Source organism: Prionailurus viverrinus, chromosome E3, assembly GCF_022837055.1.
Source record: "Prionailurus viverrinus isolate Anna chromosome E3, UM_Priviv_1.0, whole genome shotgun sequence".
In the NCBI taxonomy this organism is placed as follows: domain Eukaryota; kingdom Metazoa; phylum Chordata; class Mammalia; order Carnivora; family Felidae; genus Prionailurus; species Prionailurus viverrinus.
The window spans coordinates 4,493,878-4,510,878 of record NC_062576.1 but is presented as its reverse complement, the minus strand read 5'-3'; the positions used below and the strand labels follow the sequence as shown (position 1 = coordinate 4,510,878).

The 17,001-nt window shown below is 58.3% G+C and overlaps 1 protein-coding gene across 3 annotated transcripts in view; it reads left to right on the top strand.

Moving 5' to 3' along the window:
• Window positions 1-17,001, top strand: part of FBXL18 (F-box and leucine rich repeat protein 18) — a 77,866-nt gene that overhangs the window by 21,410 nt on the left and 39,455 nt on the right. For 2 of the 3 annotated variants that reach the window (XM_047837567.1, XM_047837566.1), the window contains exon 4: window positions 2,506-2,724. In XM_047837567.1, the coding sequence (XP_047693523.1) occupies window positions 2,506-2,724 (219 nt within the window). Of the gene's footprint in view, window positions 1-2,505; window positions 2,725-14,204; window positions 14,342-17,001 lie in introns of all 3 variants that reach the window. The other variant, XR_007147646.1, reaches the window with a different exon arrangement.

Below are 17,001 nucleotides of genomic sequence, written 5' to 3'. Positions count from 1 at the left end.
TTTTTTTTTTTTTAATTTTTAAAAATGTTTGTTTTTGAGAGAGAGACAGAGTGTGAGCAGGAGAGGGGCAGAGAGAGGGGGAGACACAGAATCCGAAGCAGGCTCCAGGCTCTGAGCAAGCAGTCAGCACAGAGCCCGATGTGGGGCTCGAACCCATGAACCGTGAGATCATGACCTGAGCCAAAGTCGGATGCCCAACCGACTGAGCCACCCGAGCGCCCTGGATTCACGTACAGTTCTGAGAGCCAGAGGTTTGAGCTGCAGGCGTCAGCAGGGCTGGTTCCTCCTAGAGGCTCTGATGGAGCCCCTGTGCCAGGCATGTCCCCTGGCTTCTAGAGGTGGTCGCTGGCAGTGCTTGGCAGTCCTTGGCTTGTGGCCGTGTCACTCCAGTCCCTGCCTGCGGTCACATGGCGCTCTCCCTGGGTGTCCCTATGTGCCTCTGCATGGCCTTCTTGTAAGGAACTGGCCACTGGATTACAGCCCCCCTAGTCTAGCACGACCTCATCCTAACGAAGTCCCACCTGCAAAGACCCTGTTTCCAAGTAAGGTGTGTTCACGGGTGCCAGGGGCTAGGACAGCCACCTGTCTGTTGGGGGGGACACAGCTCCCACCAGCTCCTCTCTTCCCATTCTCCTGGCTCTCGGCCCTCCTCCTGGCAGCCCCCGCAATCCTGTTAGCTTCCCCTGGCCCTCTGCTCTTCCTCCAACTTGCATTCCGGAGGGCTCCCTTGGCCTGCGGCCCGGCGTCCTGCCGCACATCTGGGCATCTGCTGGTTCCGCAGCCGTGTTCCCAGCTGGTGCTGAACTGCCCTGTCCGTTGTCCTCAGCACCTCCAACCGTGTGTCCCCACCGCATCGCTCTGTCTGCCCTCTAGGCTTTCCGGCTGGTGCGCAGAAGGGTCTGGAAGGCTCTGGAACATTGTCCTCCACACCGCTTTCCTGTTCTCATCCCTGTGGCTGGAGGCTCCAGCACTCCTTCCTGCCTGTGCCAAGGCCCTGTCCGACAGCCACTGTGGCTCTCCCATCTCTTCGTGTCTTGTCTTTCCTTCCCTTCCCTTCCCTTCCCCTTCCCCTTCCCCTTCCCCTTCCCCTTCCCCTTCCCCTTCCCCTTCCTTACTTCCTTCCTAATGTTTATTTTTTTTCAACGTTTATTTATTTTTGGGACAGAGAGATATAGAGCATGAATGGGGGAGGGGCAGAGAGAGAGGGAGACACAGAATCGGAAACAGGCTCCAGGCTCCGAGCCATCAGCCCAGAGCCTGACGCGGGGCTCGAACTCCCGGACCGCGAGATCGTGACCTGGCTGAAGTCGGACGCTTAACCGACTGCGCCACCCAGGCGCCCCTCCTAATGTTTATTTTTATTAAAAAAATATTTTTAATGTTTATTTTTTGAGAAAGAGATAGAGCATGAGCCGGGGAGGGGCAGAGAGAGAGGGAGAAACAATCGGAAGCAGGCTCCAGGCTCCGAGCTGGCAGCACAGGGCCCGACATGGGGCTCGAACCCACGAACCATGAGGTCACGACCTGAGCCGAAGTCGGACATTTAACTGACTGAGCCACCCAGGCGCCCCTACTTCTTTTAAATTTTATTTATTTTGAAAGAGAGAGAGAGAGAGAGAGAGAGAACGAGAATCTCAAGTGGGCTCTGCGCTCAGTGCAGAGCCCAGTGTGGGACTCGAACTCACAAACTGCGAGATCACTGCCTGAGCCAGAATTAAGAGTTGGGTGCTCAACCGACGGAGCCACTCTGGCACCCCTCTGTTCGTCCGTCTTTCTAAAGCAGGTGGGACCTGGTGCACTTCCCATCTGTCGTGGTTGTCTGTGGCCGAGGTCCCGGTTTTGTAGATTGGCTCTTATTTGCCTTTAGCCCCTATCTATGGGGGGACCTTCCCGGTGTCCCCTCCCCTTCTGTGGCGGGAGCACTGGGGACCTTCCCGGTGTCCCCCCCCCTTCCGTGGCAGGAGGACTGGGGATCTGCCCGGTGTCGCCTCTCCTTCCGTGGCGGAAGGACTAGGGATCTGCCGCCTTCCCTTCCATGGCCGGACTGGCCCCAGCCTCCAGATCCCCTCCACTGCCCTCAGCCTGTCTTTGTGTGTCACAGGCGCGGGCAGTAGTGTGTGGCTGGGATCCCATGTAAGCGCGGCTCCCTGCCCCCTGCCCGACAGGTCAGCGTTTGAGGTGGGTGGGGTGCCGAGCGGCCAGCCCAGCCAGCGTGCGGGTCTCCAGGCTCCGGGCAGTGGCCGGCTGGGGTCTGTACGGTGGCTCGCCCGTCGTGTCAGGCCTCCAGGGTCTGCCCCCAACTCGGGATCAGCTGGGAAGGCCCTGGGGTCTGTGTCTCCTCCCAATGCCCCGGGGGACTGTGGCGTAGACAGGCGTGGGGACAGCCGGTCTGGGTCTGGCTCCCAGAGACCCGCTTGGCCCCCTGCGAGAGGCTCCCCCTCTCCCCCTGCCCCGCGCGGGGGGTCCGGCAGCAGCGTGGGCTCACGCCGCCCTCTCTCCCCGCAGGCTGGAGCAGCCCTACTTCAGCGCCAACGCCCAGTTCTTCCAGGCGCTGAGCCAGTGCTCCGCGCTGCAGCGCCTCTGCCTGGTGTCCCGCAGCGGCACCCTCCAGCCCGAGGCCGTGCTGGCCTTCATGGCGCGCTGCCTGCACGTCGTCGTGTGTCACATGTTCACCGGGGAGTCCCTGGCCACCTGCAAGAGCCTGCAGCAGTCCCTGCTCCGGAGGTGAGTGGGCGCGGGGCTGGGGTGGGGGGCGCGCCGGTGACGCGGCTCCTCCCGAGGGCGTGGCGCAGAGGCGGCCGCTTCCTGGGTCGAGAGGGCGCCCGCGGAGGTGGCATGAGAACGAGGGCCAGCTCCCTTTCACGGCGGCGCCTCACCTGGGCGCTCCCGCTGCCCCACGGTCGAGTTCCACGTAGCCGGACTGCAGAGGGTTCCCCGCCCCCCCCGCCAAGCGCACACGTCCCCACGGTGCGGTCGTCCAGATGAGGAGTGACCCTTAGGGTTTCCTCAGTGCCTGCCCTGGTCTTTTCCCGTCCCGGGGTTTGATTCAGAGCCCTCGTCACAGTGGTAGTCACGTCGTCTTAGCCTTCGGCCCGTGACAGCCCTCGGTCTCTCCTGGTCCCTCATGACCTTGACGCTTTGTGCAGAGCACGGGCCAGGTGTTTGGTAGGATGTCCGTCGTCACCCACGGTGACGCCGTGTCCTCGGCGTGGTGCGCCAGGGACACGGGGTGCTGTCACATCTTCTCATTGGTGTCTGCGGGTCCCTCGGCTGTAAAGTCTCGTTATTCCCTTTCGAATGAAGCAGCGTCTCGTGGGGAGATACTTACAGAGTCTGCAGATACCCTGGTTCTCGTCGGAGTTTTCCCGCTCATCTTGGCATCCACCGATGGATCTTTCTAGTGACAGCTGCTTTACTTTGACGTCTGGCTGTGATGGTTGTCTGTTTCCTTCATTCCTCCCACATTTGTTAACGGAGCTGTGCTCTGAGAAGGAACCTGTCCCCTCTCCGCATTCCCTTACTTGCTCAGCATCTACTTGTATCAGCATGGACTCGTGGGTACTCGTTTCGTTCGGCGGGCTTTTGTCACGCTCACACCGTTCGTGGGTTGCACAGATCGTTCCAGATTTGGCCGTGGGCCTGTTCTTTCAGATTGGGTCCTGTGCCCCCTTCGACGTGCCCCTTCCTTTTCTGAGCTTTTCCTTCCTTTCTTCCTTTTCCTTACGTTTCTGTCACTACAAGATATTCCAGGCCCAGCCCTGGAATCCACCATTTCCTCATGGAGCCTGGCTCCTTTTATTAGAGGCTGGAATTAGAAACCAAGGCCGGGTGTGGGGTATGCTCACTGCTGCTGGGGTGTCACCGCCTCCAGGCCCCCTTATGGACGCAGTAGGAAATTGAGGTGTGTGTGTTCTGTTTTGTTTTGTTTTACTTTGTTTTAATTTTTTTTAATGTTTATTCTTGAGGGAGAGAGAGCGCCTGCACACGTGAGAGCAGGGGAGGGGCAGAGAGAGAGGGAGACACAGAATCTGAAGCAGGTTCCGGGTTCTGAGCTGTCAGCACAGAGCCCGATGCGGGGCTCGAACTCGCGACCTGTGAGATCATGACCTGAGCCGAAGTTGGTCGCTTAACCGACCGAGCCACCCAGGCACCCCTACGTGTTCTTTTTTTAAATGTTTATTTATTTATTTTAGGAGAGAGAGTGGGTATGCCCCTGTGCACGTGGGGGAGGGGCCGAGAGAGAGAGAGAATCTCAAGCAGGCTTCGCACTGTCAGTGCAGAACCTGACTTGGGCTCGGTGTCATGAACTGCAAGACCATGACCTGAGCCGAAACCAAGACTCGGACACTCAACTGACGGAGCCACTCAGACGCCCCGATGTGTGTATGTCCTTACACACATCCATATTTGTGTGTCCCCGTCGCCCGTTTGCATCCACATCAAAGACAGGTTCATATGACGCGTCTCGTCCAGCCCAGCAGTCCGGGGTTCCCGTTCCCGCAGACTCCTCTTCCTTCCTCACGACCTCCCTCCCTGTCGTTGAACAGTCTGAGTGTCACCATCCACAGGGTGTTTGCTGGTTCGCTCCGCCCTCGGGCGCACACCTAAGGCAGTTTGGAAATCGCCAGCCCACCGCCTGGAGTCTGGAGGATAATCTGTATTCACGCTCTTGGCCTCCCCCCGCGGTCCCTGCTTTCCGGAGTTACTCAGGATTGTTCTTTGCACCCCACCCCTTCAGTGTGCTCATGTCACTTGTTTGTCATGCAGTCAGGGTCCTTTATCGCTGTGTCACGTAGCATTTTGCCTTCGCACCGCGTCCTGGTAGGTTGTATTTGTCCCGTGTTTCCGTATGTGAAGCCGAGCCTTGCTGTGGCGCTCAGAGTCAGGGCTCTATCAGACGGCGGCCTCGGAGAAGCGCCGCCCCACGCCCCCTCCCTCCGCCTCGCTACCACCCCGTCCCCCGCTCAGACAACTGGTCTTGTCAGTTCTCAGTGATTCGTTCTGTGTTTTCTTTTTTCACGAATGAACAGACACACAGTATTTTCTCCTGTGCGCTTTCTGATATGTGCTTTGCTTTTTTGCTTAATAACACGTATGTTGGATTTCGGGTCATACGGCCCTGCGTTCTTTTTCGTCGTGAGATGTATATACATAGCACAGTTTACCGTTTCAACTGTTTTTTTTTTTTAAGTTTATTTATTTTGAGAGAGACAGAGACAGGTGAACTGAGGAGGGACAGAGAGAGAGAATCCCAGGCAGCCTCCGTGCTGCCATTGCGGAGCCAGATGCTGGGCTCGAACTCACGAAACCATGAGATCATGACCTGAGCTGAAATCAAAAATCAGATGCCCAACCGACAGAGCCACCTAGGGCCACCACCCCTCACCCCCCCCACCAAAAACAGTTAAGGGGCACCTGGTGGCTCAGTTGGGTGAGTGTCCAACTCTTGATTTAGGCTCAGGTCGTGATCCTGATCCCAGGGTTGTGGGACTGAGCCCCGTGTCGGCTTCCCCACTGAGTGTGGACCCTGCTTAAGATTCTCTCTCTCCCTCTTTAAAAAAACAAAACAAAAGTGATGACAGTTTTAACTGGTTGTAAGTGTCCCATCCGGTGGCGTCGAGCGGGTCCACATTGTTGTGTCATCACCAGCCTCCATCCTCGGACTTTTCATCTTCCGAAAACGGAGGCCCTGTCTCCAGAAACACTAACCTCCCGGCCCCTGGCTCCCACCCTCTCCCTGTCTTGGAGTCTGACCACTCCGGCGACCTCACCCAAGTGGAATCACGCAGTATTTGTCGTTTTAGGTCTGGCCTTTTCTGCATTCCCTTTGGAATGCACAGAAATAAAACACAGAGATAAAAGATAATCATGCATCGATTGAAACAAAGCTCCCTTGACTTGTTGCACCTGCCGGTGTGAGTCTGGTTTCCAAGTCCCAGGGGTACATCCCCTGAGAAGCATGGGGTTTTGTTTGTGTTTGTAACGTCCATAAATGTCTGATACTGGCACGTGGCTATGCAGCCTGTGTTTTTTCCACCGCGGATTTGAGGTCTGCCGCTGCTCATTAGTGCTAGTTCGTTCCTGCCACGCACTATGCGCAGTAACCCTTCAAATGGATTTGTCACGTTTTATGTTTCTGTTCTGCTGATGGATGTTCGGGCTGTTTTCCTGTGTTTCCTCTATCCCGGTGAATGTCCCTGTGCAGCTACCAGATTCCCAGATGTGACACTATCAGACACCAAAATTGGGGCACCCGGGGTGGCTCCATCGGTCAAGCATCTGACTTCGGCTCAGGTCATGATCTCGCAGCGTGTGCGAGTTTGGGCTCTGTGCTGACAGCTCGGAGCCTGGAGCCTGCTTCGGATTCTGTGTCTCCCTCTCTCCCTGCCCCTCCCCCACTCACTCTCTGTCTCTGAAAGATGAATAAACGTTAAAAAAATTTTTTTTTAAAAAAGAAAATGGCAAAATGCTCTCCAAAGTGATTCTCCCAAGCCCTGCTTCCCCTGGAGGAGCATGAGAGAGTTCCTGCCCTGCATCCGTGCCCCACCCCTTGATATCGTTGGGCTTTGGGGTTGTCCTGGTCTCCTGGGTGAGGAGGGCCCTCCTGCTGTCCAAGCTTGTGTCTCGTCTGTTCCCAGCAAGCGTCGTCTGACGTGTTCATCACCAGGCTCTCTCCTGGTCTGTGATCAGCTCCGCAGACGCCTTACTTCTCTGTCGGCCTTGGCTTTGGGTGGTGGTGTGTTGGCTGGTGAGAGGCTGGGCCGTGCCCAGAGTCTGTGGGCCCACCGTATCGGGTCCTCCTCCTGGTTCCTGCTGTGTCCGTCGTCGCTTCAGGTTGCTGCCATGCGTTTAACGGCCGCTTCCACTGTCTCTCTTACACCCGGAGCTTCCTCTCACACTTGCTGCCCGTCCTGTTCCCCTTCTGGAGAACCCAGGTATCAAAGCCGGCTGGTTTGTCTGCAAAGTAGAGCCACATGGGCTTTGAGTGGTGGTCACGGGGAGCCTCCCTGGGGACTGCACTTGCCAACCTGAGTCCTGCGTGTGCTGGAGGCTCAAAGACCTCCTGGAAACGCTGATCGCACTGGGGTGTTGCGTTAACTAAACAGGTGGCCCGATACCTTCGGCCAAGTGAGCGTCGACGCCCCTCCAGCAGGCAGTGGTGAGCGTGGGTTAGCCTAACACTTGGCCAAGCAGTTGAGTGAGGCCGTGCTCCTAGGCTCCCCTTCGGTCGAGTGCCCCACACTGCACAGCCTCCCTGGCTCCACTCCAGACTCCAGAGCACTCCCCGTGCAGTGCTCCGCAGATCCCCGGTCCCTCCGGGCTGGGCTGTGCTGTGCTGTGTGAGGACAGTGACTGTCGAGTGAAGACTTGGGGATTCCTGAGCTTCCAGCACGTGCTGGGGAGTTTGAGTGAGGAGTTGAAGTCTCGACTAATGACCGGAGTTGCTCAATATCAGATCAGTCGCCTCCGTCTTAGGCTGACCCAGGACAGCTTATCAGGTGGAAACCAGCGTGCGGGCTGACGGGCACCGTCTCTGCAGCCAGCGCCAGGAGAAATTCTCAATCGGCAATCCTTACCTTTCCCTCTGTGCTGAAGTCCTCGGAGATGCAAAGGTCATCAGCTCCTGAACCATGAGACCATGACCTGAGCCGAAATCAAGAGTCGGACGCTTAACCCACTGAGCCCCCCAGGCGCCCCTTGAAGCCTTTTTTATACACATACCATAAACGTTACCATCTTGGCTGCTTGTAAGTGTAGAGGCATACCTCCCTTTATCGTGCTTTGCGCGCCGGTCCTGTGTTTCGTTTTGTTTTACAAATGGGAGGTTTGTGGCAGTTCTGCATCAAGCAAGTCTGTTAGTGTCGTTTTTCCAACAGCTTTTGCTCACTGCGTGTCTCTGTGTCACATTTTGGTAGTTCTCCCAGCATTTCAAACGTTTTCTTTGTTATTAAATTTGTTACGGTGACCCGTGATCGTGTGATCGTGAAAACTAACCCGCTTACCCAGCTCCCCTGGAACCTCTGTTCGACTTTCTATTTCTTTTTCTTTTTCTTTTTTTTTTAATTTATTTATCTTGAGAGAGAGAGAGAGAGTGCAGCAAGGGGCAGAGAGAGGGGGGAGAGAGAGAATCCCAGGCAGGCTCCACACTGTCAAGCACAGACAGAACCTGATGCGGGGCTTGAACTTACACACCGTGAGATCGTGACCTGAGTCAAAATCAAGAGTCAGTCACTTAACTGACTGAGCCACCCAGACTCCCCCTTAATTTTATTTAAAAAAAAAAAAATTTTTTTTTTTCAACATTTATTTATTTTTGGGACAGAGAGAGACAGAGCATGGACGGGGGAGGGGCAGAGAGAGAGGGAGACACAGAATCGGAAACAAGCTCCAGGCTCTGAGCCATCAGCCCAGAGCCCGACGCGGGGCTCGAACTCACGGACTGTGAGATCGTGACCTGGCTGAAGTCGGACGCTTAACCGACTGCGCCACCCAGGCGCCCCGATTAATTTTATTTTTAAGCAACCTCTACACCCAACTTGGGGCTCAAACTCATGACCCTAAGATCAAGAGTCGCATCTTCCACTGACTCAGCCAGCCAGGCGCCCCAGTGCTAAGATCTTTCAACTCTTAAATTTTTTGTGTCTTTGCACTTCATTTAGACTTTGAAACAGTAGGTACTGGGACAGTCGTGAGTCAAGGCAGTAGAGTTCAAACACTTCCTGCTCCTCGAGGGGCAGCGCTCTGCCCCCCTCGCCCCGCACTGGGGCGTCTTTAGAAGCCGTGCACCCCCTCGCCTTCAGTGCCCTGCAGACCAGGGCCCCCGTCTTCCTCTCCAGAGTGTGGCATTCCTGGAGGTGGAGCTAGAACTTAGATAAGCTCCCAGAATTTGAACAAGTCGGGAGGAATGCTTCCTGGAGAGAACTTGACCCGAGTGAGCAGGTTGTTTGGGCAGCGGCCATTTAGAGTCCTCTCGTGAGGAAGTGCACGGTGTCCCTGAAAGAGAGCTGAGTGTGGACGCTTGGGGTCAGCACGGCCGAGAGGGTCGCTTCCTCCACCAGTTTTGTGTCCCGGGGATCGGGGGGAGCTGACAGGGAGGAGGCCACCGATGTTAACAAAATGCCAAAGACAGCCATCAGCCGGGAGGTCTCCAGAATTTCCGGTGGCCTTGCCGGACAGACTTCACGTCTGTTTTTGCAGTTTGCTGCTGAACTGCTCAGGAGAAATCCTAGCTGAGGTTTTCCTTTCCCTGGTTATGGAAATAATATGTTAATACTCCTCTAAAAATTTGGACCATGCGTCAAGCTGCTTTTCAGTGAGAGCTCCCCATGGTTCCACCAACCAGAGGTCATCACGGCCGGCCGACCCGGGGTGGAGTTATCATATGGTGTGTACTCTGATTTTTTTTTTTTTTTTCTAATTTTATTTTTAAGTGTTCTCTACACCCAGCGTGGGGCTCGAACTCACAACCACAAGATCAAGATTCGCAGGCTCTATGGACTGAGCCAGCCTGGGGCCCCTACTCTGATTTTAAAAAATGTAACACACTGTAGATGGTTTTTTGTCGATAAATCTGCACATGATTGTTATCATTTCTTAATGTTTTGTAGTGTTTACTTTTGCAAGAGAGACAGATTGCAAGCAGGGGAGGGGCAGAGAGAGAGGGAGACACAGAATCCGAGGCAGGCTCCAGGCTCCAAGCTGTCAGCACAGAGCCCGACGCGGGGCTCGAACTCGCAAATGGTGAGGTCATGACGTGAGCTGAAGTCGGACGCTTCACCGACTGAGCCACCCGGGTGCCCCTCTGCACATGATTACCTTTCGTTCTGTTTTGTGTCCGTTACATGGGTGGGTCGCGGTCTCTGGTCTGGCCGTAGCTCCACTGACTCCCCTTCACCTTCCGCTTCAGGAGTCTTCCGGCTCTGGAGCCCGTGTCGGCGAGGGCAGCTCACCATCGCGTGTGTACACCTCAGTATGCTTGTTGGGTGGGATGGAGTCAATGCTGTTGGCGTGCCCGGGAATCGGGGGGCTGAGTCGGGTGCAGGCTGTGCGGCCCAGGCGCCGTGGGCTTTGGGAGGGACCGCAGCTGTCTGGGGAGTGGGGTGCGCGGCAGGTCGTGCGGCTGCCCCGCCCTGTGCTCTCCCCACGCACCTGCTGTCCGTGCAGGCGAAGACCGCTTTTCTCTGGTGCACGATGGAGACGCTGCTGGGCCGGCTCTGCCCTTTCGGCCGCGGGGAAGAGTTGCCAGTCCTGTGTCCCCCTCGCCGACTTGCTGTAGGTCACCGCGTTCCCGGGGGCTCTGGCTTCGGGGAGCTGGCACCTCCCCGCTGGACGTGTTCTGCCAGAGGAGCCGGGACTGGCCCGTCCGCTCCCACCCGTTGCCGAAAGCCGCGGCTCGGAGAACCCCGTGGAGTTCTGCCTCTCTCCCCGCTGAAGGGTAGCTTCCCACAGAGACGGGGACCAGCTTTCCATGTACACACGGGAGCCTTCTCAGAAACTGAGAACATCTGAGGCCACCGCGCCGTTCAGAAGCCCGTGCTTGTGACAAGAGAGCGTCTGAACGTCTCCCTCCCCATGTGGGTGTCATTGGCCGACGAAGGCAATTTGTCGTTCTGATCCTCAGAATCCTTCTCGACACAGTGCTCCGGGCCGCTGTGCTCTTGGCACGAAGATGCCAGTCCCTGCCCTCAGCTTCTCTTTCTCACTCTCGGTTCTCTTCTCGAGGTCCCTGTCTGCAGCCTGCTCGCCTCCTGGTGGCCTGGTCAAGGGCATCCCTCCCCTGGCCTCTCGGACCGCGCCCACCTGCCCCTTTCTTAGGGGGCATAGCACTCCCAGTTACGTTCTTTGCAGCCCCTGCAGTTGATGAGGTCTGAGGCCCGGTGTGCTCTGTTTTCCGCGCCCGGGTCACGAGCCGGGTGCAGGGCTGGGCTCACTGATGGCCCCAGCGGGCACCGATCACGGCCGACGCTTGGGGCGCGGCGTCCGAGAGCAGACCTGAGGTTGGCCTTGGTTAAATGGACATCCTGGGCGGAGGCCGCACCCATCTCTCTGTCCCCGCGTCCCAGCACTTGGCACGGGTCCGGGCCATGGCCGGGTCCCCCCGCGTGCCTAGTGCCACCTCAGGGGAATTAAGGGCCCGTTCCGGCCTGCGGTGCCTGGAGCCCTCGCGTCTCCAGTGAACCTCCTCGGAGCCTCTGCTCCGGGCCCCTGCCTCGATGCTGGGGGCTGTGCCAGTGCTGTGTATCGTTGCCTCTTACTCAAGCCTCACGGAAGTCCTCTGAGATAGGGGCCGTTAGTCCTGGTGTACAGATGGGGAAACTGAGGGCTCTCAGAGTCAGGTGAGGAGTGCAGCCTGGACCCCAGCATGGGGAGGATGGGAGGTTGTGTCCAGAGGGGAGAAGGGTTAGGGCCTTGCCGGGTGCTGTGTGGGCTCTCCAGAGCCACGTGGGCATTTCACCCTGAGCCCGCAAGCCCTGAGGGAGGCTCACAGGTCTGAAGAATCTTCTGTGCTTGCCAGAGCTGCACCCACGTCCAGGTTCTACCGGAAGCCTTTCTCTGGCCGTGCTGCAGGGGGCAGGGCCGAGATGCAGACCGACGGGAGAGGTGCTGGCCCGCCTCTGCGCGGGTGTCCCGGTGGCCTCTGCGCTTGGCTGTGGCGCGGCCCCTGCTGTGGGTCTGGGCCAGCACAGGGAGGCTCCGGCAGTCGGGCCGCACACGGGTGACCCGCTGGCCTTTCCAGTCGCGCAGGACCCTGGGCCGCGGGGCCCCTTGCGGCCTTGCTGCCAGAGCAGGGGCCCAGCTGCTTTTCTGCGATGTCGCCAGCAGATGGCGCCGTGGCTCACAGTAACCAGAAGGTTCCCGACCCGGCCCTAGGTTTCTGGCCTCCAGGCCTGCGTTCCACCAGGGAAAAGGGAAAGGCTGGGATTTGTCGTCACTTTTCTGCTGCCTTTCTTTTCTCTTATCTCCTTCCCTGCCTCAGGCTCAGGGAATTGTGGAGCCAGCAGGGGGGCGCACTTGGCCCTGGGCTGCCCTGCCACTCCCTGCCCGGTTTCTCCCCGTGACTCAGCCACAGGGCTGCTGTCACATCTGCGGTCCTGTCACTGGGCGAGTGGCTCCTCTCTTCGGGGTTGGCACTTTCCGTCTGGTTTATGTGTCTGATCTCCATGTGTCTCACAGGTCCCGTCGTGGTGCCCTTTGTGGGGGTGGCATCGGGACTTGGGCTTGGAGCCCAGCCCTGCCTCTCAGGCTGCCTCAGTTTCCTCAGTTGGGAGGCGGGTTTGTGACCGTACCAGACACAGTCATAACGGCGGTGGCGATGTGTGTCCCACACCAAGCGCAGCGTCCTGACAGGCATCCGTTCTTTCTTTCTGTTCTTTTTTCTTTCAAGTTTGAAACGCTGAACACTCGGGCCTTTCTCTGACCTCTGTGGCGTCCCCCTCTCTGGGTTTGGAGGGCTTCTTCTGCACGTTCCCCCACTTTGGGTCCTCTGGTGTTCCCATTGTCGGGTCTGGGTTTAGAGCTCGGACGGTGCCGTGGGGCAGCGACGCCTATGGGCCCGGGGCTCTCAGGACCCCTCTGGGGAGCGGGACGAAGCTTTCCCGCCTGCTGCCCTCCTCCCACCATGGGCACACCCCGGCTTCACGGGGTCGGCTGTTTGCCCCCAATTCCCTCCTGGCCTCAGACACCTTGCCTGTCGGTTCCGTTTGCTGTATCTCCTAGAGACCCGGAGTCCTGTCCCCGCCAGGTTAGTAGCGCCCGGCTGCCCCTCTGTCTGGGCCCCGGTCAGCCTGGTGAGGAGCCGGGCGGCGCGGCCCTTCCTCTGTGGTGGGACTGTCCTTTGACTTTTCAGGTCTGAGCCGCACGCCAAGCCACAGCTCTGCTGTCCGCTGTCCCCTGGCCTAGTACTGGGTGGGGAGGGCTCTTTTCCAGGGGGCTGTCAGCTTTTCTGGTTTTCTTTGACTCTGCCCTTCCTGGAAGCTTCCTGCGAGGCCTCGTGGCCCCCGGGGAGTGGGCGAGGGCCGTGTCAGCTCTCCAGTGTTCCTGGTGTCCCACACAGAGTGACGGCAGCTTGCTTTAGTCTGTGTGGCATCCTGCTGAGCTCAGCCCTACCTTGTGCCCTCAGATCCCATCAGCTGGGCTCACGCTGTGACCTCTTCACTTACTCGCTCTGTGACTTCAAGTCACTCTTCTGTCTGAGCTGAGTTTCCTGTCTAAAATAGCATCTCACCGACTCTGTGCCCGCCCTGGTGAGTGTTACACGGGCGGCGGGCGGACCTTCTGCTCTGCAGATGGGGCAGCCCGGCTTCGTGAGGTCGGGGACTGTCCCGGTCATCCTGAGAGCGAGGGGCCCTCTGCTGCTCCCATGATCCCCCGCGTGCTCTGTCTCCGTGGCAGGGGCACTCAGGGAAGCAAGACGGCGGGGCAGAAGAGGCTTGTGCCCTCAGGCGTCTCCTGTCCGTTGCTAGAGGTGTCTGATGTGAGGACGTGCTGGTTCTGAGACTCAGCCGGGTGCTTTCCAGAAGGTGGTGGCGTTCCAGGGGCCAGTGCCCTGGGGGCCACGCCCATCCCTGGTCTTTCCAGGCCGCGGGTGTTTACTTGTCACTGACCTCTGTTGTTTGTCATCCTGAGGGGTCTCGAGCCGGAGTGGGGCAGCCTCCTTTTTCAGGAATGTCAGGAACCCCGACCCCGGGCAGGGGCAGGCGATGTCCTCCGCCCCCCCTGAGCCTCTGCGCCTCGGGTCGGACATTCCACGAGACGGGGTCACGTCTCTGCCTGCGAGGCCTGTGTGGAAATTCCTTCCCCCAGGTGTCCTGGAGTGTCTTGTGCTGGTGAGGAATGTGGCCCTGTGAGGTCGGCAGGCGGTTCGCTGCAAGTTCCTAGCCGCCCGAGCCGGAGGGACGTTCCCCGACCCTGCCCCGAGCCCGTGAGCTCCTTCCCGGCCGGTGCCGGGGCCCTGGCTGCCGGGCCGCCCACGCCCCTGTGCCGCGGGGCTCCGTCTGCGTTTGTGTTCTGGAAATGTGTTTAGAAACGAGTAAAGTTTGCAGATGGAACGATCAATTGTTCAAGTCTGGGGAACCTTGGGAGCTTTAGAATTGAAAGTGGATTTTAAAATTCAGAATTAGCGCTGTTTTGCAGCCTTAATTGCTGGTAAAGGGGCAGTTGAGCTCCACCGTGAATGGCGTTGCCTCACTACGGTTTCCGGGCAGGTTTCTGGGAGGATTTCGTCATTCCCACCTGGATTGCTGATCCACATGTGACCCGGAAAAGGACCAGGCCAGCAGGGCTTTGCTTCTCGGGCTCAGCCGGGGGGAGCCCTTGGCCTTGCCTCACAGCTAGGAGGCTGGTGAGTTCTGGCTCCGTTGGTGGGGGAGGCCCAAGGGGCTGGATCTGGGAGCGGGCCGGCCTTGGGCCAGGTGCCGTGGGACCCGCTGTAGCCGCCGGCTACACATCACCACAGGGGGGTGGAGAGCCGCATCAGGGGCCAGACTGGAGCCCCACGCTGCTGATCAGTGTAGAAGACGGTTCAGTGATTAAAATCTCCCGTGGTCCATGTTGTCCAGGCCACCTGAGTGGCGGGACGAGGTCCAGTACCCCGTAGCGGGCTGTGGCTGCACCGGCTGGTGGGCAGGAGACCGGAAAGGTCTAGTCTCTCCTGGGGTACTCCCTGGCCATGAGGGGAGGACCCGCAGGCAGAACCCGGGCCGCTCCGAGGTTGGTGCTGGGCATCTGTGGGATCGTCCAGGAGCTCGGCAGTGTGCCCGTACTGCTCCCTAGAGCAGCGTCTCAGTTCTGTGGACTCTGACAGAAGTCCCTTCTCTCCTCCCTGTTGCAGGTTTCACTGATTTTTGCCGTCTGTCTTCGTGCTTCTTCAACGTTTATTTATTTTTGGGACAGAGAGAGACAGAGCATGAACGGGGGAGGGGCAGAGAGAGAGGGAGACACAGAATCGGAAGCAGGCTCCAGGCCCTGAGCCATCAGCCCAGAGCCCGACGCGGGGCTCGAACTCCCGGACCGCGAGATCGTGACCTGGCTGAAGTCGGACGCTTAACCGACTGCGCCACCCAGGCGCCCCTGTCTTCGTGCTTCTTGAAGACTGTTATTACCATATGGGTGGCTTCTCTGACTTATCTTCCCACTTTGGCTTTTCTAGAAGACCTTTGTCTTGGGGGGAAGAGGCTGTGAGTCTCAATGTTGCTTCTAGTTTCTCTGCAAAGAAGTACACCCGGCGGGTGTTTCAAAGCTGATAGAACCAGTTCTGCCTCCAGGCTGCATCCGGCCTGCCCCTCCAGGAGCCCTTCCCGCCTCTGTGGCACGTGCAGGCCGTGAGGTCCCAGGGTCCCTCCCTCACTCTAGAGTCGGGCCCAGAGCCGGTTCCAGCATGGTCACTGTGCAGAGCCCCCGCGTTGTCTGCTCATGCTGGTGATGAGCACGGAGTCCAGGTCCGTTCCGTCCGCTTCTCCGAAAGGGCCGCGGGCCGACGCATAGTGGGCTCACAGGACGAAGGTGCCCTTGCTGATGGGGGAGCCCCCAGCTGTTCTCCACCTTGATCGTGCTGGAACAGTGTTCTCCTGACCCCCTGAGGGTGGGTGGGTCAGCCCACGGGCTCCTCACCGTGGCCGTCACTGCTGTCTGAGGTCGTTACAGCCTTGTCCTTCGAGGTGTAAAAGTGTTCATACATTTTGACCCAGTAACCCTGTTTCTGGGATTTATTCTGAGGAAACAATTCAAAACGCAGAAATAATTGTACCACGTTAGCTGACGTTTACCAACACGGTAGTAAGAGGAAAGGCCCCTGCGTGTGTGCACCTGGGCGATGCCCGCCGGCGTGCTGGGCGCCCCGTCTCCGTCAGGCCGGAGTGCACACGGTCCCGCTGCTGTGGCCGTGCCGTGTCCTTGTTTAACATAAAGATGTCAAGGACTGGAACACGCACAACAAAGCTGACCCATGTCATGTACGTTTTGCTGTGTCCCCTAAGCCACGTCTAGAACGAGCGCGTTCAGTACGACAGCAAGACGCACGTGAGGTGGCGAGGCGGGCGGCTGGTCCGGCTGAGGCGGTGCCCGGGCCTCTGCGCTCTCCTGTACCGTTTCTGTCGTATTTTCTCTTTAAACGGAGCAGTGGTTTAGAAGTGAAACATTTCTAGGGGCGCCTGGGTGGCGCAGTCGGTTAAGCGTCCGACTTCAGCCAGGTCACGATCTCGCGGTCCGTGAGTTCGAGCCCCGCGTCGGGCTCTGGGCTGATGGCTCGGAGCCTGGAGCCTGCTTCCGATTCTGTGTCTCCCTTTCTCTCTGCCCCTCCCCCGTTCATGCTCTGTCTCTCTCTGTCCCAAAAATAAATAAACGTTGAAAAAAAAATTAAAAAAAAAAAAAAGAAGTGAAACATTTCTTCTGCTTCGAGAGCATGCAGAGAAGGCATTTTGGGTCCTGAGACTTTTGGGTGGCTGAAGGCGCCGTTTAAATACTCCTGGTGTGTGTGCAACAGCCTCAGGTAGAATTTTTCTTTCCTTCCAGCCATTCTAAATGGTGGAGAGTAAATACAGTTTACTTTTTCTTAAGCATCGTCCTCTGGCCCTCCAGGAAGGGCAGGCTTTCTGCCCCATCCACCGTGACCCCTGGTTCTCCTGCTTCTTGTGGGGTCCCCTCCCCGCCTCTGCTGTCACTTGTCACTGTTCCTGGTGGGAGCCCGGCAGCCGAGCTCACAGGTGCCAGCGTTAGGACAGGTGAGCAGGCCTCTGCGTGTGGGTCCCTCTGTTCCTCGGTGAGGTTTCTGCTGGTGCAGCTCTGGGAAGGCCAGGGCACCTGCCTTGTGCTCTGCCCGATGCCTGTCCCGGGCTGGCGTTGCCGCCCAGGACCGCACGGGGCGTAGCCGGGCCTGAGGACCGCGACCGGAGACCTCCTCAGGGTACCTCAGGGTGACACCTGGGGGCAAGCCCATTGACCTCCAGGGGCTGGCTCTCGCCCTCCGTGACTCAGGGCCAGAAGCTCGGCCTTGGGTCTTTATGG